The sequence below is a fragment of the Sphaerodactylus townsendi genome, linkage group LG01, assembly GCF_021028975.2.
Source record: "Sphaerodactylus townsendi isolate TG3544 linkage group LG01, MPM_Stown_v2.3, whole genome shotgun sequence".
NCBI lineage: Eukaryota > Metazoa > Chordata > Lepidosauria > Squamata > Sphaerodactylidae > Sphaerodactylus > Sphaerodactylus townsendi.
In genome coordinates this window covers 45,806,261-45,829,571 of record NC_059425.1, presented here as the reverse complement: position 1 = coordinate 45,829,571, position 23,311 = coordinate 45,806,261, and the positions used below count along the sequence as shown (strand labels likewise).

At 44.4% G+C, this 23,311-nt stretch overlaps 1 protein-coding gene across 3 annotated transcripts in view; it reads left to right on the top strand.

Annotated features, from left to right (window-relative positions):
* Positions 1–23,311, top strand: part of NPHP1 (nephrocystin 1) — a 47,539-nt gene that overhangs the window by 2,331 nt on the left and 21,897 nt on the right. For all 3 annotated transcript variants that reach the window (XM_048482121.1, XM_048482114.1, XM_048482130.1), the window contains exons 3-12: positions 5,236–5,296; positions 5,664–5,800; positions 7,627–7,861; positions 9,026–9,127; positions 9,754–9,857; positions 11,999–12,041; positions 12,341–12,425; positions 13,457–13,551; positions 14,825–14,953; positions 16,867–16,941. In XM_048482121.1, coding sequence (XP_048338078.1) covers positions 5,236–5,296; positions 5,664–5,800; positions 7,627–7,861; positions 9,026–9,127; positions 9,754–9,857; positions 11,999–12,041; positions 12,341–12,425; positions 13,457–13,551; positions 14,825–14,953; positions 16,867–16,941 — 1,066 coding nt within the window. The remainder of the gene's footprint in view (positions 1–5,235; positions 5,297–5,663; positions 5,801–7,626; positions 7,862–9,025; positions 9,128–9,753; positions 9,858–11,998; positions 12,042–12,340; positions 12,426–13,456; positions 13,552–14,824; positions 14,954–16,866; positions 16,942–23,311) is intronic.

Sequence of the window (23,311 nt, the reverse complement as noted above, 5' to 3'; positions counted from 1 at the left end):
CTAGTTAATTTCAACCTCCCACGTCTGTATCGCGGTTTCATCGTTGAAAACCTCAGGAATGAGACCATAATCACTGTTGTATCAATCCTGCAGAAACCTTTCAGTATTTTTAACAATGATGGATCATTTGAGATGCAGTCATTGGTATACAGAGAGAGAAGTGGTGAAAGAATTACACACATGCCTTGGGGGACCCCTGTGCTCATTTTGGCAGGTGTCTGATGTAATTTTTCCCTAGCTTCACCTGCTTTCGTTTCCCTATCTGTTTAGGAAGCTTGTGATCCCACTTACAAATATGCTCAGGTTACTGCTAAAGCTGATTTTAGTTTGGTTAGAAGAATGTCCGGTCCTGATAGAAATTATTGAATGCTGAACTAAAGAATTTCAACTAAAGGGACCCTTGCATGGAGTCTTTGGCGATTCAAGATGCTATGGGATATGAGTGCAGAAATAGCCATATTAACAGCTTATCATCTATAACCGATCTATTTGCTCGGTATGCAGAATTGCAAGGGGGGGGTCCAACAATTGGATCCGTGATGGTAGTTTCAAATGGGTACACTTCACTAGCCTTTCAAAAGTTTCTGGCATTAACTACAGAATGTTAGAGCCCAACTGGTCTGTAGTTAAGTTTCAAGTTCCCTTTGATGGAAGGCTTCTTCGGCACTGGGACTGATAGTGGAGTGTTTGGAAGCAGGAAGGAACCACTTAAGCACATCTCCTGAGTGAAGTTTGTTAAAGAGATTTGGGGTGAAGAGATGGGGATTGCCAATTGGACCAGCACAGACTTTTAGGGCAAGAAGCGTTTATCTTGTCTGGGCCTGGGTAGCTTTCGCAGGCTTCTGTCTGTGAGAATAGATCTTGCACTTCTTTCTAGAGGATCCTCAGGGGTTGTAAACCCAATGATAGAATGGAAGTTCCAGTTATAGGAAGTTTGGCTATTCGGCGTTGGTGCATCTGAGGATAGAGGTTGTGGAGAAAGGTGAGGCTGTAGAGTTGTTTTTCAAACCTACAGTTGCAGAGACACACATCGTTCATTTAGAGTCGTCCTACTTAATTGCTGAGATTTCCTTCAGCTTGAAAAACCAGGAAGGTGGTTCTACTGTAACCGGTGATATTTTTGAGAGTTTTCCACATGTTTGCTGTTTACGCTTTAGGTGAAAACTTGATTTTTTAGCTTTTCAAGGAGTAGTTTCTTTTTGCTGCTCCTGATCTCCTTTGTGCTAATACATTTCTAAAAGCCCTGATTGTACAGCCCATTCCTATCACACCCCTTTCTGGAAGGCCTCTTCTTTGGAGCAAGCGTAACTGCTTAAGTTTAGCTGGGGTGGAGACCAAAGGTTTGTTGTTTACTATATGCTCATACGCAAGTTCCTGGATTTGAGTAATACAAAGAAGATCTTCACAGTTAATTCTGTGCTTCGACATATGATGTTTACAGTTATCTGTGAGTTCAATATCCAAATTCGTGCCAGAGGTGTCTTTAAAAATATTCCAGTCTGTACAGTCAAGGCAAGCCTGCAGCTTTAACTTTGCCTCTTCAGTCCAAGTTCTCACTGATTTAGTTATTGGTTTTGTGGCTTTAAATCTTTGTTTGTAAGATTAGTGCCATCAGAATCCAATTCATGTCTGTCTAATGGACTTACTCTCAGGAAGGTGTTCTCAAGATTGCACTGTTAAGCTCCAACTGTAAACACAGTTATTTTGCAATGAGCTTCATTAACATCAGGAGGTTTACTTTTAAATAAATATTTTAGGTTTGAGGTATGGCCAAGGATATTGTTGCAAAGGTGGCACCACACCACCACCATGTAGACTGTGTGGTGCAGAAAATAGGGAAAGTTTAAATCCCTTTGTCTGACCAAATTACCCTATAGGATAAACAGGCTTACTTTCACTCAGCATAAGCCTGGAGGGCTGGAGGTCAGCACTCCCAGGCTGGAATGCTGATGGAAGCTGACTAATATTGGCTCCATCCTCAGGAACATTCCATGACTTGGAGGTCAGTGTAGCTCCGTGGTAGACCAGACTCCCAGGTTTGCTTTCCATGGAGCCAGTCGCAGAGCTACCATGGGGTGGGGGTGGGGGGCTCCGCTCCGCGGGTGCGCACCATTGGAGTCACTTGGGGGGCAGAAAATCACCCCCACACCTCTCCCCCTTCCCTCCTAAACCCCACCGTTGCCAAGGTCTGGCCAGGAAGCTCTTTGGGTAAGCCAGCTCGAACTAAGGTAAGAGTGCGTGGAAGAGGCCGGGCACCCTGCCACCACCCTACCTTTTCATTTCATCACCACTTACCTTAGTTCAGCTGGTGGCCCAGCCAGGCTGCTTTTTCAGCCAGCTGAACTAAGGTAAGTGTGGAGGGGTCCGAGGCAGGCACCATTCCCCCCCCCCCACGCCACTGCACAGAACTGTGGAGTGGTGGGACTCCAGCATTTTTGCACTCTATACTGGTGTGGATGCCTCTAATGCTGGCAGAGGGGGCAAATGCATTGGTGCAGTCCTTTGCCACAGCACAATCATCGTCCATCCGGATTGGTCACCTCATTTAAATTTTCTGTCCCACTGGCAATAGTTGAGCTAACAAGGAAAAAAGCCAACTGTGGTTTAAATGTCATATTCAGACATTATCTAGAAATTATTTTTATTTGAATAACTGTAAAATAACTGCATATACTTCCTTACATTGTTTAAATGTGAGAAATAATCTAAAAGCACTGAACAAATAGATTAGCACAGCCAAATAAATGTGCATGATATGCCATGGATGTGGTTGTTCAGTCATCTATTTCAGTAGAGGTTAACTCTTCATGGATATCACTCAGTTTCCTCACTTTTAATGTCACTTTCAATTGCCTTACTTGTGTTAACGTTGCTAGTTTCATATTAGATAGATCAGCGATGGTGAACCTTTTCAAGACCGAGTGCCCAAATTGCAACCCAAAACTCATTTATTGCAAAGTGCCAACACGGCAATTTAACCCAAATAGTTTTAGTTTAGAAAAAACGGTTGGCTCCGAGGCTTGCATTACTCGGTAGTAAGCTTGGTGGTAGTCAGTGGCTTTGCTTTGAAGCAACCGTGCAACTCTTCCAACGGTTGAATCACGACCCTAGGAGGGTTTACTCAGAAGCAAACCCCATTGCCAGCAACCGAGCTTACTCCCAGATAAAGGATCACGCTTTAGTTCTTCGCATGAAAATCAGTGGGGTTTAACAGCGCTTTACAGGGTTACCTACATTGCTTCCCCAAAACTAGGTCTTAGGTTTAATGCTAATAATCGAGCCCAGCGGCCCAGGCCAGCCTAGATGTGTGTGTGTGTGGGGGCAACTATTTGCGTGAGCCCACAGAGAGGGCTTTGAGTGCCTCCTCTGGCACCCGTGCCATAGGTTCGCCACCACTGAGATAGATGATTACAATACTCATTCCACCATGTGAAAGAACTAAATAAGTTTAGCTTTTAAAAAGGTTTGACCTCCATAGTCAATCAGAAAAATCAATAACATTTGCAAAATTGTATTGTTATTGTATGTATTTGTGGATTTCTCCCTCCACTCCAACTCGCTTACAAATCAGTAGAATCAATAAAACATACATGCACCCAGTTTCTAGGGACAGTAACTTGAAAAATATTAATGACATCTTTGAAAATACCAGGCTTGTCTAACAACATACTGGCAATGGCATCCTGTTATTGTTATTAATAAAAAATGAACATTTAGAAATGGAAAATTTTCTGTTCCAAATTGCTAATATTTTATCCAGGGGGGCTTTCTAGAGTTTTGTTGAAATCCTCCAGATACTGAGGAAATGAAATATTCTGCAGCTGTAATATTTTTGGTCTGGAAACACTGCAAAGCATTATAGTGGCTTCCCACTTTAGCTTTTAATCTCTGAGCACCAGCAGGGGGCACGACTGAACCAACAACAGACATAATGGGTCGCTCCCCACTCACCATTAGCCGCGGGGTTTTCTCTTGTTCAGACGCGGGGAGCCAGGACGTTCCCCACATAGCGCCCAAGCCGTCCACTGCGTTATCTTGGCCAAGAAATTGCCGCTCTTCCTCCTCCCTGGCGCGCGTCAAATCTGCTCTTCAAAAAACAGCAACCTTATTTTCCCAAAGCCCAGCGCTTGGCAGAAGCAGCAGGTGGTGGGGAACCCGGAAGATGACGCTGGTGGTTGATTAGCTGAGAGCATAGAGCTTTCCAACCAATCAGGAAAAGAATCCCTCCATTTTGTTTGGGAGAATCACCGATCCAGTGCTTGTGAATGGAAAGCCACATGAAGACGTTGAAGGCGTGGTGCACAGCTAACGTGGCTGGTAGCGACGAGTATTATTGTTCCCTTTGTTCGCGGTTTATTGCTGCAAATTCCTACAGCTTAATTTAGTTTGCGAATTCACACAGCCGAGGTGCTGCAGGACCAGACCACAGACGACGGTGAGTCGGTGGCGGCGGCAAAGGAACTGAATTTTCACTTTATTTTTTTATGCTGAAGCGTCAGCATGTGCAGGCGATCCTCAAACCAAGATGCTTCCTTAAAGCTTCCAGCTCGTTTCCTGATGACTGATACAGACATCCCGGGAAGAGCCTACTCAATAAAACGACCTACGTCCCAGCCAATAGCGAAAATGGGAGGCCCGCCCTCCCTCCATATGACGCACACCTGTGCCCAGCAGCGCCAATTAAAAACAGCTTACATTGCCTCTAGCTTCCACACGTAAACTCCCGTTCTTGGCTGCCCGCGTTAGCTCCTTAATGGCAAATGAGTGGGGAGCAAATAGTCTCCGTGGTCATAAGCCGCGGAGGCTTTTCGGCGCGGGGACGCTGCGGAGTTGCACACGAAGAGGTAAGTGGGGAGCGACCCATTGCTCCACTGTTTTTCCCTAGTTAGGAAAGCAGGTGCAGTGCTATGGTGGGCAGTGCAATATTGTAGCAATGCCTATCTGCTTAGGTGAGTAGCAGGTAGCCGGAGGGGCTGTGGCTGAGTGGCAGAACTACATTTTTGGAATATAGAAGGTCCCATGTTCAGTCCTTGGCATCTTGCTAATGGGGTTGCTGGGGAAGACCCTTTTTGGCTGAACATGCTACCAGCCAGAGCAGGCAATGTGGAGCTAGATAGTTCAGTGGTCTGCCACCTTATGTGTTCATGAGTTCAAACTGCATGGTGCAAAACTGAGTTTATTTATGTTGTGCCCAGCATCTAAAAATGCAGCCTTTGCTATTTGTATTGATTGTAGATGTTTGGAGCTGAAGAAGTCTGTTGATGAGAATGCTTTTACTCTTCAAAACCTGGATAAGGCAAGTATTTTAGGTACTTTCTGAAAAATAAATTGGTCAGAATGTCAGAGTAATCATGTAAGCTTCAGATTAGCATTTTACAGCACACCTGGTGTGACTCTAGCATGTAGCCTTTTGGATTAGTGTTTTCATAACTATAAGGCAGGTATATGGAAAATAAAACTGCATGTTTGACTTTGTAAGCTGTGTATGCCAGACAACAATTGGAATCTGTGTCCCATGGGCAAAGGGCAGGCTCCTTCTTTTTTGACGTAGAGGACCATGTAAATGATTGGATGTGATTAATATACTCTCCAGGAATGTGCTCTGTATCACATGCAGTTAAAATTATAATGTTCCAGTAATGTGCCATGTTGTGATCTTACAGTCAGATGAGCCTGCACCTGTGGGAAATTATCATCAGAGGAAAGAAGAAGAAGAAAAGCAACTGTTGAAGCTTTCTCAGCAGCTAGAAAAACTTGCTTCAATTCTTAGCCGAGAAAATGTGACGAAGGGCTCTATTGTGTAAGCAGCATAAAATGGCTATTGACTTAACAGTCAGAGTGTCACAGTTTAGTTTAAGCATGGATGTTATTCTCTGTCTCTCTCTGTCTCTGTCTCTCTCTCTCTCTATCATGGGGGAGGAGAAAATGTAAAAAAACCGTTGATGACTAAGATTTTGTGAGAAGATCTTGTGATCTATCTGGCAGCGTTATGGGTTTCCCCAGCTACCCATGATTGTCAGGATATCTGAATCCAAAGAATATCCTGGTAAGGGAAGAACCAAACAAAACTCTTAAATAACCTTGGAGTATGAATCCACAAACCCCCATCTTGTAGTTCTTCCACCATCTCTTTTGCTTATCCCAATAACCAGAAGCCAAAGGACAGACTTCCAGCCTTTCTGAGAGTACAAACCAGAAAATCAGCCCTGCAAAGTAGACTACTTGCAGCATGGGCTTCCACAAAATAGTTAACTTGACAGTATGTAGCCAAAGGGTCAGGACTGGACTTAGACTGGAGCCACCTGAAGACAGAAAACACCTCCAAATATGATTGAAGGAAATTTATTAAAAGTGTGTAAGAATACAAATAAGAGAACTTTAGCAGTGAGGAATAAAATAATAAAACCTGTACCAAGGAGGACTGAGTAAAAAATAAAACAGTATTGATTCAAAGCAAAATGTAGAGCAAGGTGTTAGCACATCCCAGCTGTTCTTCAGCTGCACAGAGTCCACTCCATCTCGAGCAAAGTTTCAAGGTGTTAGGTGACCTTGGTTTCCAGCACCAAAAGTACACTTGTCCAGATCTGCAAGAATGAATCCAGGAACCTGTTTTAAGGTACCCAAGGCAGCACTATTTGTGAGGCCAGGTAGCCACACTTGATGGCAAAGGATTTGGAATGGTTAGGTTCCATCATCCTATCTAATCCATTCCTGACCATCCAAGGCATCATGCAACCCAATTTCTGACCAGATGACCTTAAGGTCAGAATGAGATAACAGAGTTACATTCATAAACCTTCCTTGGTCACAGTGACACAGCAAAAACTCTTCCACCTTAATTACTTGGGAGCAGTTCCAGAATTGAGGCCTACCCTTGGGAGTGAAGCACAAGAGTGTATTTTATTCTTTACCATCTGGTTTCTTATCAGTTCCTAAAGGTCAGAGCTCCGCTGAAGTGCCAACACAGTTGACTCCCTTTTATTATTTTATAACTGGCCTAAAGTCCATACCAGGATTTTAGGAAACAAGAAACCACAAGTGAAACATAGTTTCTTGACAGTGATGACAAAGCCAAGGCTTATCCTTTGCATAGACTGTGCTGGAGACGCTGCAAAAGGGTTTACTGCTCTTTTCCAGGCATTGGTCAACCCACCTTGCACTTGGGAGAGTGCAAGAAGCTCTTCTAAAGATTACTTGCAAGGCTATATGTGAGCCCAAAGACTCAGTGTGCCTAGCAGTGGAAAAGGGGAAAGAAATGGAGCAAATGGAAAGAGAGCAGTGAGAGTAGGGTTAAAAAGGAGTGGGGAGAGAAAGAGAAAGAGATTTCCCCTCCAGCACCGTATAGTTGGGGAACTGGAACCAGGGGGGGTAGGGGAAGTAGTGGCTGATGAGGATCCAGGTGGGTTCCATTTAAAAGAGATCTAACTCTACATTGTGTACTGTGAATAGTCTTGAGCTTGGGAAATAAGACTGCTAAGAAAATCTGAATGAATGCCAAATATTGAATTCCAAAACCTGGTTCTTGTTACTCTGGGTTAAGAAAATGAAGGCTGCATAATTGGGTTTCTCAATAATTGCTTTAAATGAGCACCTGCTGTGGTTGATTCTTTTTCATTTTTTGTGTAGAGATGAAAAAAGAAAAGCCAGCCCAAAGATGAAACAGGAAAATGAGATTGAAGAAAATGATGATGAAGGAGGTGATGAAGAAAGTACGGAAGATGAAGAGGAGGAGGAGGAAGAAGAAGAGGAAGAAGAAGATGATGATGATGATGAGAGCAAACTGGGAGATGATTCAACTGTGAAACATTTTATCACTCTTGGTGATTTTACTGCTCAGCAAGAAGGGGATCTGACATTTAAAGCAAGTGATATAGAACATAGAATCCATGGGCAGAATGTACCAGGCACTGGTTTTTTAAAAAAATCTTCCATTTGTTATAGTGGGTGTGGTACAAATGTCACTTAAGTGACTCATCCCTACTTCTGTTGTTATGCCTCTCTTTTATGTACTACAAGTTTGTTAGATGGACTTCCTTCAGTGTTGCTAGAGTAGCACAGTGCTACTGCACAAGTATGATACACTGGCTTGGCTCATAATGTCTGTGCAGCTTTGCAGGTTGTTTATACTGGCTACAGGCATAGCTGTTGCTGCCCACAGCCCACCAAATTATTTGCAGGCAGGCTACTTTGTAAAATGCGTTTGTCATGATTATTACTGTCTGAACGAGTCTTTGTAGTGGATGGATCAAAAGTAGCAATAGTGCATTTCCTCTGTGGAGTCATTCTCAATGGAAATTGGCCTGCCTATTACGGTTGGGTGTCAGGTTTTTGTCCACTACAGCATTTCTCCAAGTGCAGTTCTTTACTTTTGCCATATAACAAATACTTACCATTCTTTCTTGTAAGCAAAAAAAAGGAAACATGTACATTGGGATACGGTATGCACTATATATGTCTCTGGTGACCTCATATTCTTGGCAACTGGGAGAGAAGTCTTGCTAATTGCAGTCCATCTATTTTTTTCATTAATGTTAATGGATGCCTGTGAGAATCAAGACCAGAACTTCATCTGATGCAGCTGCCTTGCCCTTGAAGTTCCTGTTTCCTTTGTTTGCATTTCTAGAATCGCCTCCTAGAGCTATTAGGAGCAGAGGATGCTGAGTTACAGTAGATAGTTGTACCTAATGGTACTCTTTGCCTTAAGGGAAACTCTTCTGTTGAATTGAGTGTGGCCTGCTTTCTTTTTGGAATCTCCAAGGCAATGGCTATCATATGCAGTATTGTTCAGAGTAATCACCAAGCAAATTACTGTGCTTCAGATTTGCCTGTTCAACTGGCAGCTTCTAAAGTCATATGTTATATCAAGCACAAAAAAGATAAAAACAATGGCTACTCTTTTTGCTGGAAAACATCAAAGTACATAGCTTTTGTCACAAAGCATCTAGCATGTAGAATAACTGAATTCTCTTTAAACAATTAATACAGTATTTTGATTTTTTTCTTTTTTCCTCTCTCCATATTGCAGAAAGGCGAGGTACTTCTTATAATTGACAAAAAGTCAGATGGCTGGTGGCTGGCTAAAAATTCCCAAGGGGAAAGTGGCCTTGTGCCTAAAACCTATTTGATGGTGAGCATACTTCTGCCTTCTTTTCTGTTGACGTAGACTTATCTGCCTTTATTTTTAGCATCTTTCCACCTTCACTTGATATTGGGTTTGTAGCGCTCTGAGGTATGCTGTGAAAAGCTACACAGTGTTATGGAAATGCCAGCTTACCAATGTATGCATTCACCTTGTGACCTCACAAGATAAGTCCAGAAGAAGGGCAGCTGCCAACATATCTAGAACTTGCTCAGTTCCAGGTGTTCTCAATGCATTCAGACTGTCTGATGGGGCTGCACTCAAATGTTTAGCCAGAACATACCCACAGAGCCTTCATTTTCCCCAAGAATTACTCACGAGATAATGGGTGGAATGTGGGGAGGACACTTATTAAGGAATCCATAAATAAATATGAATGGTATACCAAGAAGCAGAAATGTTCCTACTTTTAGATTATATTAAGGAGAATACTTTGGTCCCCAGTGCACCGAATTGCTCCGGGCAGGCTATGATAAAGCATCATAACCTTGCAGCCTAAGGTAAGCTTATCATTGCGGACCTTTTGGCTGTCCTAGTTGATCAGATCTTCTTATCCAGTTGTAAGAAATAAAGATCCTCGTGTCGTTCACCATTGCAATGTGTTAACTTTGCAGATATATGACAAAGAAGGAGTGTCCCAAGAAACAAGTGATGAGGAAACAGAAGAAGATATAGAGGTGGCAGATGAAACAGCTGGAGGTGCTGAAATTGTGAAAAGGTGAAGAGAAAATGGCTTGGAATACACACATTGGGAATGTGGAGTGGTACTATAGCCCAATCTCAGAAGCTAAAGCAGGGTTGGTACTTGAATGAGAACTTGAACTGAGAAGGATTCTGGAGAGGAAGGCAACGGCAAGCCACCTCTCGTTCTCACCTGCCTTGAAAACCCCTTTTGCCATAAGTCAGTTGTGACTTGATGGCAATAATGTATGTATATAAATGTTATTAGCTTATTCTTTGTGATGGGAGCTTCTCCCCATCTCTTCCATTGTAGTTTTTAATTTACCATTTACTTTATTTACCATATGCAGAAGTTGAGTAAAGTCAGTGGCAGAATCAAATTGGTTTTGATACAGATAGTTTGGATTGATATTCCTGAACAACAGTTTGTATGAATCATGAACAAGAAGAAAGTCAGAAACAGAAAATATGTTTAAATTTAGTTTTGCCCTTCAATTTTCTTGGTTAGAAACATAGAAACACAGAGCTGGAAGGGACTTCATGGGTCATCTAATCCACCCCCCTGCACAACACAGGAAATTCTCAGCCACCGTCCCCCATCATTCCCCCAGTGACTCCTGTTCTATGTCCAGAGGCATTGATGTCTGGACTTTTTTTCTAATAATGTACACACAAAAATACATGAAGGGCAGACCCGTCCAAGGGGCTCGGCACTCGGATGTGGTGACGTGGCTGCTCCACCCCGCCATTCCCAAGGGAGCTTTCCAGTGGGTGGGGGAGCAAAAAGCACACCAGAAAGCCACTGAAGGTGGCTTAAGTCCAAAGCCGGCGGCGGCATAGTGGTAGCAACAGCTGGGTGGAAGTCGACTAGTGTCGGCTCCTCCCCCGGCTATGCCTTTGGACTGCCCCCACTTTGCCAGCGGAGGGTCACTGGAATGCTGGTGTGGCACAGTGTGCTGCATTGTGGAGGGCTGAGGCAGCCACCCACCGCCATATGTGCCCCTTTGCCAGGGTCAAGTGCCCCGGGAGGGCAAATCTGCTGGCACAGCCCTGCCCCTTCTCCAGCAGTGACTTCAGGTCCCCTCTTTTGGATGAGACTGTAACTTTTCTACCATAAAAATTAAAGCAATGGTTAGGTATAGTACCAAATGCTGGATATTTAATAAGCTAACAAAGCAGTTATTTCTGATTTGAGAGGTTTGTTGTAAAATAGAAAAGTAATAGCTGTGGAGAAACAAAAGGATCAAAACATTAACTCACTCTATACAGTACTGTTAGTGTATGATGTTTGATCCAGGCTGCTGGTCATAGTCCATATCCCAGTTCCTGTTGTCCATACAATTCAGTAATCCCCAGGAATAGCCTTCTGGTGGTCAAAGAAGACCTTTTCCTCCGTTTTTCGTTGTTGGAAAACCCATAGAATCTATTTCAGTTCTATGTATTGTCGAAGGCTTTCACGGCCGGAATCACTGGGGTGCTGTGTGGTTTCCAGGCTGTATGGCCATGTTCTAGCAGCATTCTCTCCTGATGTTTCGCCTGCATCTGTGGCTGGCATCTTCAGATCCGATCCTCTGAAGATGCCAGCCACAGATGCAGGCGAAACGTCAGGAGAGAATGCTGGTAGAACACGGCCATACAGCCCAGAAACCACACAGCACCCCAGTATTTCAGTTCTCTTAGGACATGATAAAGAATACAAGAAATAAGATAGTGTGTATTGGCTTGAATACTTTGGGAGTGGATAACTGAGAAGATAATGATGTTAAGAAGTGTTCTGAAGTTAGCAGCAATATGGATCAAGTACTGAAGTTAGCAAATGTCTGGATCAAGTAGTTAACTCAGTACAAAAGGAAATATATCTCGCATTCTGCATGTTTACTTGGAAGTAAGTCTCTCTCTAAATTCACAGATTTACTTCCAATTTGTTCTTATAGGAGTGCAGCATTAGCAATCCAAAAACATTAAGCATTAGCAATCCAAACATATTTATTTAAAGGTATCAGTCTCACTTTCCACTTGGCTTGGATAGAACACAGATCGGTTGGTGTTTTCTTCTGGGACAGTCACCCAACATACTATTCCAGCAATCCATCAACACACATATGATGTCATAATTTGTATGGTGGTACACCTGTTAATACATTTATTTGTTTTCTTTTGTGACATTTTTTACTTCAGAACAGACTCGCACTGGAGTGCTGTGAAAAAGGCTATTACAGAGGTAAGTTTATACTGCTGCCATTAATGCTTTTTGGTAAGACCCTGAATACTTGGCATTCAGTAGTTTGTTGTTTTTTAGCATAACCAATATTGGCTATTTGGATCAAGTACAGAGACATTTGTTTCTGAATTAACAAATGTAGTTCATTAATTTAATTCCACATTTCTCAAACATTTGGGCTTTAGAATAATTGACCTTCGGTGATTTTTATAGCCCTAAAAGTAGTGCATTAGTGTGAAGTCAGAAGTGAACGTACACTGGAGAGGCAGTAACAGCTGAACTACCTCTTTTCTGAACAGAATAATACCTTAGATGCACTGACCACCATGGGAGCTGTTCCAGCTGGATTTCGACCTTCAACACTCGCACAACTCTTGGAAGAAGGTAGGAGTTTGGTGAGGCTGTTTCTTGGAAGCCAGAGTTTGCTGTGTGTATGAGACCAGTTTCCCCTGAGGAATTGTAGGGGGTGACTGGGGCTGGGATTGGAGAATGTAATCACTGATAATAAATCTGCAGGTGCTTATTTTAATTGCCTCATTTCTTTAGGTTCTGGAAATCAGTGTTGATATTAACCATTTAATATATTTAAAATACCTCTTCCTTTGAAATGAAGTTGTAATTGTAAGTGTCACAGATACCGTGGGATACTCTTGTATAGTATTTAGGACCTCCTCATGAGAAGAGGCTGTGGCTCAGTGGTAAGAAAATGGGCTTTGCATGTTAGAGATCCCGGCTTCATTCCTGGCATCTCCATTAAAAAAAAATCCGAAATATGGTGAGATATGAAAGAGCTTCACACAACACCCTGGAGAGGTGCTGCCAGGGTTAGAAATAAAATCTGATGGGTGCCAGGAGACTGGGACAAGGTGATCAAACTTCACTTGCCTCTCTGTGAACTTACTTCACCTTCCGCGTTTGCACATTTTCAGCTCCTGCAGGCCCCATGACTTTTGGCCTGAAAGGTATGTACAACTTAACACATACTTAGGTGAACAAGAGGGGCGCGCAATCAATATCTCACACCAGTCAGAGTGGACAGTACTGACCTTGAAAAGCCAGTTGTCTTTCTAAGTAGGAGGCCAGCTTCATGTGTGCCTGTTATGTTTTTGGAATGTATGGCTACAGTGTAAATTGTGAATGTTGCAAAAGTACATCTGCAACATTCATATCACACAAACACATTTGTATCACACACAAAGCAGAGATTAGCTTTGACACGCTCTCATGTTTATACCTTGTGACAAATCTGAGGTTACTGCTCCATAATTTGTGAAATGCCTGAACGCTGTGGCTTGGAAATACGTTCAGGAATTGATAAAACTGTGTGCTCAGAAATGGCTATACATTTGTAATTGAGCTACTGCATCAGTCTTCAGATCCAATAGCTCGTTAAACAGTTCATTTTATTGTTCTAGGAGTTCAGTTTCGAGCCCCTTACTTCTTGCAACCTGAGCTGACACCTTCAAATCTTGCTTTCCGAGATCTAGTATGGAATTCCGAGAAAAGCACTGTAAGTATTTTTTTTTCTTAGAGCCACAAAGACAAAAAAGATGTCCATGGTTACCATGGAGCCTTGAGATCCTAACAAAGCAGCCTTGGCATGAATATTGAAGCTCCCTCAGGACAACCAGTCTAGGGGTCACAAAATCCCACAAGACCACCTCTGTCATCTCAGGCTAAGGCCGTTTCCGCACTAAGGCGGAAGCGGCCGGGTCGGCGTTTACGACGCCGACCCAACGACGCTGGGACCCGATCCGCGACCCGGACGGGTCCTGGAAACTAGTAGCCGGGACAGCTGGCGCTTCGGGCCAACCAGCATGTCGGGCCTCCACGACGCGTCGCCGAGGCCTGGGGACACGCCTCTGGTCTCCTGCAGCGCTTCTGCTCCAGTTTAGCGCAGGGCAGGGGCAGAGGCGTGTCCCCAGGCCACCGGTGACGGCGCCGGAGGCCCGGGGACAAGGTAAGTGCCGGGTGGGGGAGGTGTCATTGAAGCCGCTGCCCGTTCGCTCGGCAGTGGCTTTTCGAGGTGGCGTGCTTCCCCAAAGAAGAGGCGCTTCCAAAGCGCTCTGGGGAAACGCCGGCTTCGCAACGGGCGGGCGAGGTGCGGGAATGGCGGCCTGGAGACTGGCGTTTTTTACCAATCCTCCAGGCCGCTTATTAAATTGCCCGATGCCGTCTTGAAGCGGCCCTGAGAAGGCACTCTTTAGGCAACGGTGTACGAACAGTGTACCAACAAAATCCACAATCCTGTTTACCACTAATTTAAGAGAGAAGTAGAATTTTTTAAAAGCAGCGTTTGGTTTCATTGTTGAATTCTTTTCAAAATCATTGCCACAGTTGCATGAATGAGTGCAAACAACCTTTTCATGGACCCATGTTTAATCTTAAGAGCAAGTACAGGTGATGCTGATTGAACTAGCTTGGGGATCCTGGTGCTGTTGGTGGAAAGAACAAAATCAAAATGGACTTTTAGAGATAAAGAGGCATGAGTGTGAATGTGTGCATATGTGATTTTGCTTGCCAGGCAGAACAATAGAATAGGACTTTATTGTAGTCCATCTATAGTCTGTGTGCACAGCCTCAAGTGCTTTTTCAGTGATAAACTGCAGTGATAGTAAAGCAGTTGATGCCGTGTGGTTCTTACAATTAGGAGCATTGCCTAACCATAAAATACAACCTTACTAATTCTAGACAAAAACGTGTAAAATTTCTAGAAACTACTGAGTAGCTAGAAACATTATGGAGTTATAATGCCATATTTTGGTGTTTTGTCTGCCTTTCAGATTCAGCCCAGGCCAACACGCATATCACTAATTTTGACGCTGTGGAACTGTAAAGCGATTCCCTTTCCCGGACTCAGCATACAGGTCCTCAGTAGGCATGTTCGACTTTGCCTATTTGATGGTAACAGAGTAAGTTTTTCAAATCAGTTAACTCAAAGGAGTTAAAAATTGAATTCTTCCCAAACATTTGGCTAGATGTGTGAAATAAGCTACGTGTGTCTGTCATTTGGTATATCAGGGTGGCTTTACACTCACTGTGTGTGTATGTCCAGAGTCAGGTAGCTGGCTATGGTAGCAGACATGGTCAGTAGATAAAGTCCAAAGTCAAACATGGATGATTCCAAGTCTAAAGCATCAAAACGGGAGAGGGCAAATCCAACAGGCTTGGTCTGGTCCGATCCAGTCCAGAAGAGCCAGATTTGCAGAGTACAAAGTATAGCACAGCCCCAAAGGGAAAGCAATGTCACATTTCTCCCATGCTAACTTCTCTTCCATGGCTGCTTACACAGGGAATGTATCTTGCTGGGACAGATAAGGCAGCTGTAGGTAATTTGGCATTCCAAGCTAGGTGTAATTCATCAGTTCTGCAGAGCCTCAGTGCTTCTGTCAGGGGGTGATCTGTGCTGAGCCAGCGATCTGGCACTTCTCAGTCTCTCCTGGAGTTGCTTTTGTAAATGCCTCCTTTGTTCTAAAGGGTCTGGTGACCCTAAAGGTGAGACTGATGGTTGTTGGGTTTCAGGGATGGATTTGAGTTCCTAAGCTAGAGGGCTAAGAGCACGGTGCAACATCGCCCCGAGCCTGGAAGGGGAGAGGTGGCATATTAAATCTAAGGCCGTTTCTGCACGGCCCCCCAGGCGCCTCCACGCCGGCAAGAATTCTGCCGGCGTGGAGGCGGAGGCCGTTAGCACGCACACGTGCGGGCGGCCTCCGGAGAGGCCGGCAGACGGTAGGCGGCTCCGCATGGAGCCGCCTCTGCCCCCTTCCCTGTCCGACTCACCGTGTCCCCATCGTCGGCCTGCTGGCCGTCGACGGGGACACGGTGAGTCGGACGGGGAAGGGAAACAGCGTGTTCCCGGTGGTGCTGTTCGCACCGCGCTGCCGAGAACACGCTGTTGAGGGAAAAACAACCCTTTAAAGGGTTGTTTTTCAGGGCGGCTTGACGCCCTGTGCGAATGGCTCCCTGGGAAAGGCGTTTTTACCGTTCCCAGGGCGCCATAAAAAGGCCATGCAGAAACGGCCTAAGAAACAAAGAAGCATACTTCTGCTTGTACCTGCTTCTCTTATCCTGAGCTGGAACGTGGTTCCTTTACCTCCTCATCTGAGGAGGTGTCAACTGACTGACCCATAACAGTATGATTCAGACAGTGTAATTAAAGAAACACATGGTTGAGTAAATGGGTGGTATTGAATGATGTAAAAAGTTTGAAGAACACCGGTTCAACATTGGACCTTCACTCCAGCATTATCTTGATATACGTGCCACCTAACCTTTTCATGAAACAACGTGTGCATCATGGTGGCTTATATGGTGCTCCTTCTTAAAATCAAAAGGAAGCCAATGAACTTCCTAGTTGCCAGGTTTCTTTCTTTATGAGCTGTTTGCTCAGATAAACTAATATAACCTTTTCCTTACTGGGGTGAAAATGCAGTCAGAATGAACTGTATGTTTTGTTCAAGCTCAGAGTTGTGGATAGTTTTAGAAGGAAGGTATGCATTGATTCAGAAGGCTTGTTTGACTCCTGACTCATCTCAAATAGATATCAAGTCATTAATAAGACTGGGATTCACCTGGGTGTCCATCCCAAAATGACTTGAAAAGATCTCTTCTAAAAGGATGGGTTTGTGTTGCTGGTTACCTAAATCCCATGAGCTGCAGAGAAAATGGCTGATCTTCTCACCAAATGTTGATCTTGCAGTGAAATAATTGGGCTGGTTTCCTATTCTTACTTGCTGTCTTAAACTACATTGCTATATTCAGATTCACTTTCCCTCCCTTTTAACATGTTAATTACCTTTCCTCATGCCGCTGTTTCTCATTTTAGGTTCTGAGTAACATTCATACAGTTAGAGCTACATGGCAACCTAAAAATCCAAAAACCTGGACTTTTTCTCCACGGGTATGTATGCAGAGGATATTATAGTAGTAGTAGTAGTAGTAGTAGTAGTAGTAGTAGTAGTAGTAGTAGTAGAAAATGTTATTGCATTGGCCAGCACAATCTGCAAACAACAAGCTAAAACCTAGACAATATATATATACAATAAAATGTATATATATGGGTTAAAACTAAATTTACCATCTTAAAGATAAAATTAAACCAAAGTTCTATAACCAATAACAAAATAATTTCCAGGTCATTTGCAGTCTGATCTTTCTGACAGCATGTGCAAAAAGCACAACTCTTTTAGATGCATATGGGTCAATATTGGACAACAAAAAATTTCGTTTCTTGTGATTTGTCATCTGTAGCATATTGGGCAACAACCTATTAATGAACTTATTCCTTAGATCATCATAAAGCAAGCAATGTAACAGATCAGTGCAGACAATATACAATAATCTGGTATTGTAAAATTTGCATAATCTATGACCTGCATAGTGCATATATCAATTGTGCTGTTGATGGATCCCCAAAGTCAGACACACAAAAAAAGATCCTAGTTAAGCATTATAGAGAGTCGGGAACCGTGGCACCAGGATAAGTAGTGACTTGTCTCAGACACCAGGTGGAGTAAATGTAAGTGTTACAGGTAGCGATCCTTAGCAGACTACTGAGAAATAAGTCCCATTTTACTGTTACTCTTAGGATTGCAGCCATAATATTCTGTATCAACTTTTGTGACACCAAATTTCAAATTGTATTGACTAAATTTGTTTTGCTAAATAAATGATGATAAACTATTTAGAAGAGGGAAGAAGTGGCATAGATGAGTCAGCAGATGGCAACCTTTCTTCTAAATCTGTCTTGAAATCCTGCAGGTGAAAGCTGAAAGGGAAAACAGCAGCTTTTAAAGGAGAATCATAAGTCCACTGTAATCTGTGCCCACCATAAATATTCCTTTAAAAAGCAATAATACAATAGACCCATTTTTGCTTTAAACTGTTATACAAGGATATTCAGCACCCAGAAAACACTGTCTTATTTTTTCATTAGTCAGTACATTTGCGTGTGTCTGTTCAATCTTTGTCCAAGTAGAGATGAAGCTAGCTTGTCCCAGCCCCGCCTTGTCACTTCCATCTGTGTTTATGGGCTTTACTTGATAACTTATAAAATGATGAGCTTTTTCTTTCCTTTGAACGGCCCAATGCTTTGCATAAAATGGCCAGTAAAATGGATAACCAACCAAAGTGAAACTGAACAACTGTGAGAAGGTTGGTCAGAGCAAAACTGGCATAGCTGGCTCAGGGGAAACAAAGGAGCAGGAAAGAATGCCAGGTTAAGTTTAAAGAGAACCAGGGCAGAGGAAGCCAAAGGTAACTGCAGAATGAGTAAGCTGCAAGTACAACCAAAAAGTGCAAAGTAAGAGCTGCTAATCAGCCTTTCAGCTACCTCTTCCTTCCTTCCTTTTACAGGGCCAGTGAAAGGTTGGATTCAAAGAGAGGAAGGAAGCAAAGGGGATCTTAGTTGCATGTGCTTTCCAAGGCAGGGTGGTAATGCAGAGCATGTTTGATACCAACTGAAAGAGTCACTGACTAGCCCTTGAGTTCAGATCTGTCTCCTAAGCCCTGCTGTCTGTGCCCCCGCCTATTGATATGAGGCAGGTGACAGCTAGAGAGGTCATTTTCTGTAGTGACACCTTGCCTATGGAGTGCCCTCCCCCCTGAGATCACTTGGTGCTTACATCATTGTTTTTTTAGGTGGCAGGGCAAAACTTTTTTTTAAAAAACCAATGCATTGAACTAAGAGTTTTGTCTTTTTGATTGTATTGTGGGTCTGAGGACTGTTCTGTGTTGCTCTTTTCTTTCATGCCGTTTTAATGTCCATGGCTTTTTTAATATTGATCTTTTATGTTGATGCTTTTATGTTATTTATTTATTTACCTGTGAGCTGCCTTGAGCTGATCTCTGGAAAGATGGCATATAAGTTCCTCAAATAAATGAAGCACATAGTGTAGTCACCACACTTGCATTTCACTAGTAATAAGGCTAACAACTGGCTTTGGCAGACTGTGACATTAAATAATCATTGAAATAGAAAAGTCCCTTGAAATTCTAATCTTTGTTCCCTTCCATCAGTCAGGTTCCCTGGAGAGATGGCATAAAATTTACAAATAAATAAATCCTGAGAAGATTTATACCCTTCTAAGTGCACTGAAATCAGTGGGCGTAGGAGGGAGCAACACTGCTAAGGATGACAGTGCAAAGATTGCAGGAACAAGCTTAGGTAGGAAATCTTGGGCAGGATCAATACAATCAAAAAGACCCTGCTTTTTGCCTTTGCAGATTGTGTCTCCCAGTTATGTGAAAAGCACAGGGTGGTCACTGAAAATGGCAGTCCCACATTGAATTCTTCCTCTTTTCTACTGCAAGGTGTGATAATAGAGATATCACTTTGGCTGTCTGCTCCTGACAGCCAATGACACGGAGTGGTGATGGGGGAAGTGCGTGATGTGGAGAGGAGTCATCTGAGGAGGGATATGATTGAAGTCTATAAAAGTATGCATTTTTTTCTCTTTCTCACAATACTAGAACCAGGGGGCATTCATTGAAAATGCTGGGGGGAAGAATTAGGACTAATAAAAGGAAACACTTCTTCACGCGTGTGATTGGTGTTTGGAATATGCTGCCACAGGAGGTGGTGATGGCCACTAACCTGGATAGCTTTAAAAGGGGCTTGGACAGATTTATGAAGTCGATCTATGGCTACCAATCTTGATCCTCCTTGATCTGAGATTGCAAATGCCTTAGCAGATCAGGTGCTCGAGAGCAGCAGCAGCAGCAGAAGGCCACTTATTTCACATCCTGCATGTGAGCTCCCAAAGGTATCTGGTGGACCACTGCGAGTAGCAGAGTGCTGGACTATATGGACTCTGGTGTGATCCAGCAGGCTAGTTCTTATGTTCTTATGTGATGGGATCACATCATGCATTTTCATCACTACACATTATGGAAGGGAAAACCAATGCAGGATTGCTATTTTCAGCAGCAGCAGCCATGTGTTTTGTCACACCTAGTTTTGCCCTTAGTTTGTCAGAATTTGTACAATAAAGGGTGCGGAGGGAGCTGAACAGGTTCTAATTTTCAGTGATTCGTTACGAATTTCAGGGTGGTTGCTCCTTTGCAGCAGAAAGACAAAATAAGGAATTTTGCAGCTTTTTAAAGATTAACAGCCCAATTCAGATGGGGGGACTGAATGCTCACAGGACGGAGGGCCTCACCGACACGTTTGTCCCCTCTATTGGTGCATGGGGCACTCCCGTCAGCATAGGGGATAGAGGTGCTGGCATGGGCAGGGGGCAGATCAGGGCATTCCTGGCAGTGGAGCAGATTTTAGTTGACTTCCATGTAGGGTTTAGGGTGGCAAAAGCCATGGCCTGGGGCCTGGGGCTTACTCCATTAAACCCTATGGGAACTTTTGGGCGACAGGACTTGTTTTCTGTTCTAGTTGACTCGCTGTGCTGCCTAGAAGCCTTGTGGAGGCAGCGTGGTAGCAGCACTGTTGCTTGCCACTCCCAGAAACCGGAATGGCCTGTTACTGACATGTGAATTAAAGCCTATTTCGTCAATCTATGAAGTGTTCTGCTTAGTTAGCTGGTATGTATGTATGGGTGTATACACACATATGCACACACACCAAATAAGAGGAAACAGTGGGGTCAATGCAGTCAAAGAAGTGTAGTCTGTGACATTTCTATGCAAAGCTGTGGTGGATATAAGATAAGAACAGTCACAATTCAAAGGGAGATTCCAGTATGAAAATTGTGAAATTGAATTCATCAGGAAACATGACATGATTTCACTCATAATTCAATTTTTAAACTTGCTTTGTATGTCCAGAAATGTTGTGTTATCCATCTATTGTTGATGTTGTGAATGGCCACTGTGCTAATTCTACATACACTTGAGCCTTGCATAGAAATATTGCAGACTTGTATTTCTTTACTTTTTGACCTCATTATTTTTTCCTCTATCCAAAATATACCTAAGGGTACACTTTATGAATCTGAGATAGTGGACTTTAGTCCATGGAAGCCTATGCTATAATAAATCTTTTCGGATACCACGCTGTTACCTGAAATGATGGGAGTCTCTCCATTTTAGAGTGGGTAATTAGTGAGAACAGACCCTTGGCTTAGCAAAAGGTCAGGCAGCTTAAGATCTTGATTGCCTATGTTTTACAGAAGTCAGCTTTTGCAAGAAATTCCACAGGAGAGCGAATAAAGTTTAACAATTTTATTAAGGAATAATGGGGATACACAAGCACCGGCACCCTTGATGGCCAGGTGGAAGACTGGAATTCCCGCCTTTCCGATGCCATCGAGGCTGTTGCTCCCCGGCGCCTTCTGCGCCCCCGGTCAAAGCTGGCTCCTTGGTATACTGAGGAGCTACGCTGTATGAAACGGGAGCTCAGACGGCTAGAGCGAGTGTGGAGGAAGTCTCGTGACGGAGCCGCATGAACATCTTATAGGACGTTTATGAAGGCCTATGAGATGGCAACGAAAGAGGCGAAGAGGACATTCTTCTCCTCTTCTCTTGCATCTGCTAGCTCTCGCCCAGCACAATTATTTCGTATCATTCGGTCACTCACCTCATTGTCTGAGGGCTCTACAAATCAACAATTGACTATTAGCTGTGAGGCATTTATGAGCTTTTTCGCAGACAAAGTCGCGTCGCTCCGCCAGGACCTTCCCTCCACCTTAGAGACAATAAGTGAACTGGAGGCTCCCTTGCCGTCTTTTGGTCCTTGTTTGACCCAGTTCTCCCTGCTCTCTAAAGCCGCTGTCGACAGGGCTCTGGCTGCTGTTAGACCTACGACCTGTCCTCTGGATCCGTGTCCCTCCTGGCTTATTAAAGCATGCCAGGCGGAGCTACGACCCCATCTATTGAGTATCATCAATAGCTCCCTTGAGCAAGGAGTTTTTCCTGGTGGGTTGAAGGAGGCAGTGGTCCGCCCACTCTTGAAAAGACCATTGTTAGATCCTGGAGATCTGGCCAATTACCGCCCCGTTTCGAATCTTTCGTTTCTGGGGAAGGTAATTGAGAGAGTGGTGTTGGAGCAGCTTCAGGGTTTCCTGGAGGACACATCGGCCTTCGATCCCTTCCAGTCCGGCTTCCGTGCTGGACATGAGACGGAGACTGTTCTTGTCGCTGTCACAGACATGCTCCGTATGCAACTTGATCAAGGCGGATCAGCGCTGCTGGTGTTGTTAGATCTCACCGCAGCGTTTGATGTGGTTGATCACGATCTTTTGACCCACCGCCTGGCCGTTTCTGGGGTGCGAGGCATTGTCCTTCAGTGGATTGCCTCGTTTCTCCGGGACCGGACCCAGCAAGTGTGGTGCGGGGACTCAGCCTCCCGAAAGTGCCCACTTCAGTGTGGTGTACCTCAGGGAGCGCTGCTGTCCCCGCTGTTATTTAACATCTATATGCGACCCCTTGCTCAGTTGGTACGGAGCTTTGGGCTGACCTGTCATCAATATGCTGATGACACTCAGCTCATTCTGTTGATGGAGGGGGGGCAGTCATCGCCCCTGTAGCACTCCAGCATTGTTTGGAGCGCGGCTCGCTGGTTGGTTGAAGCAGAGCAGGTTAAAACTGAATCCATCGAAGACGGAGATCCTTCTGGCTGGGCCGGGGAGGAGGGGTTGGGGATTTCCAGCCGCCCGGTGTGGGAGGGCTACGGTGGCACACGGCCTCCTCCAGATGTCTACGTAGCCTGGGGGTCCACCTGGATTCGTCTCTTTCAATGGAGACCCAGGTGGCCCATGTAACCCGGGTTGCGTTTTTTCATCTTCGGCAGGCCCGACGGCTGGCCCCCTTCCTCTCCCAAACGGATCTGGCTACTGTGATCCATGCAACGGTCACCTCCAGGCTAGACTATTGCAACTCGCTCTACGCAGGCCTTCCCTTGCGGCTGATTCGGAAATTAAAACTGGTCCAGAATGCGGCGGCCCGCCTACTCACAGGAGGTGCCGCCAGAGAACATATTTCACCTGTGTTGCGCCGCCTGCACTGGTTACCGGTTGAATTCCGAATCATCTTCAAGGTGCTGGTATTGACCTTTAAGGCCTTGCGCGGCCTGGGACCTCCGTACCTACGGGACTGTCTTGCCCCATATGTCCCAAATTGACCTCTGCGTTCAGCAGAGGCCAATCTACTGGTGATCCCTGGCCCCTCAATGACGCGGCTGGCCTCCACTCGGGCCAGAGCCTTTACAGCTCTGGCCCCTGCCTGGTGGAACACTCTACCTCCAGCTATGCGGGCCCTGCGGGATCTTAATGATTTCCGCAGGGCCTGCAAGACAGAGTTGTTCCACCGGGCCTTTGGAG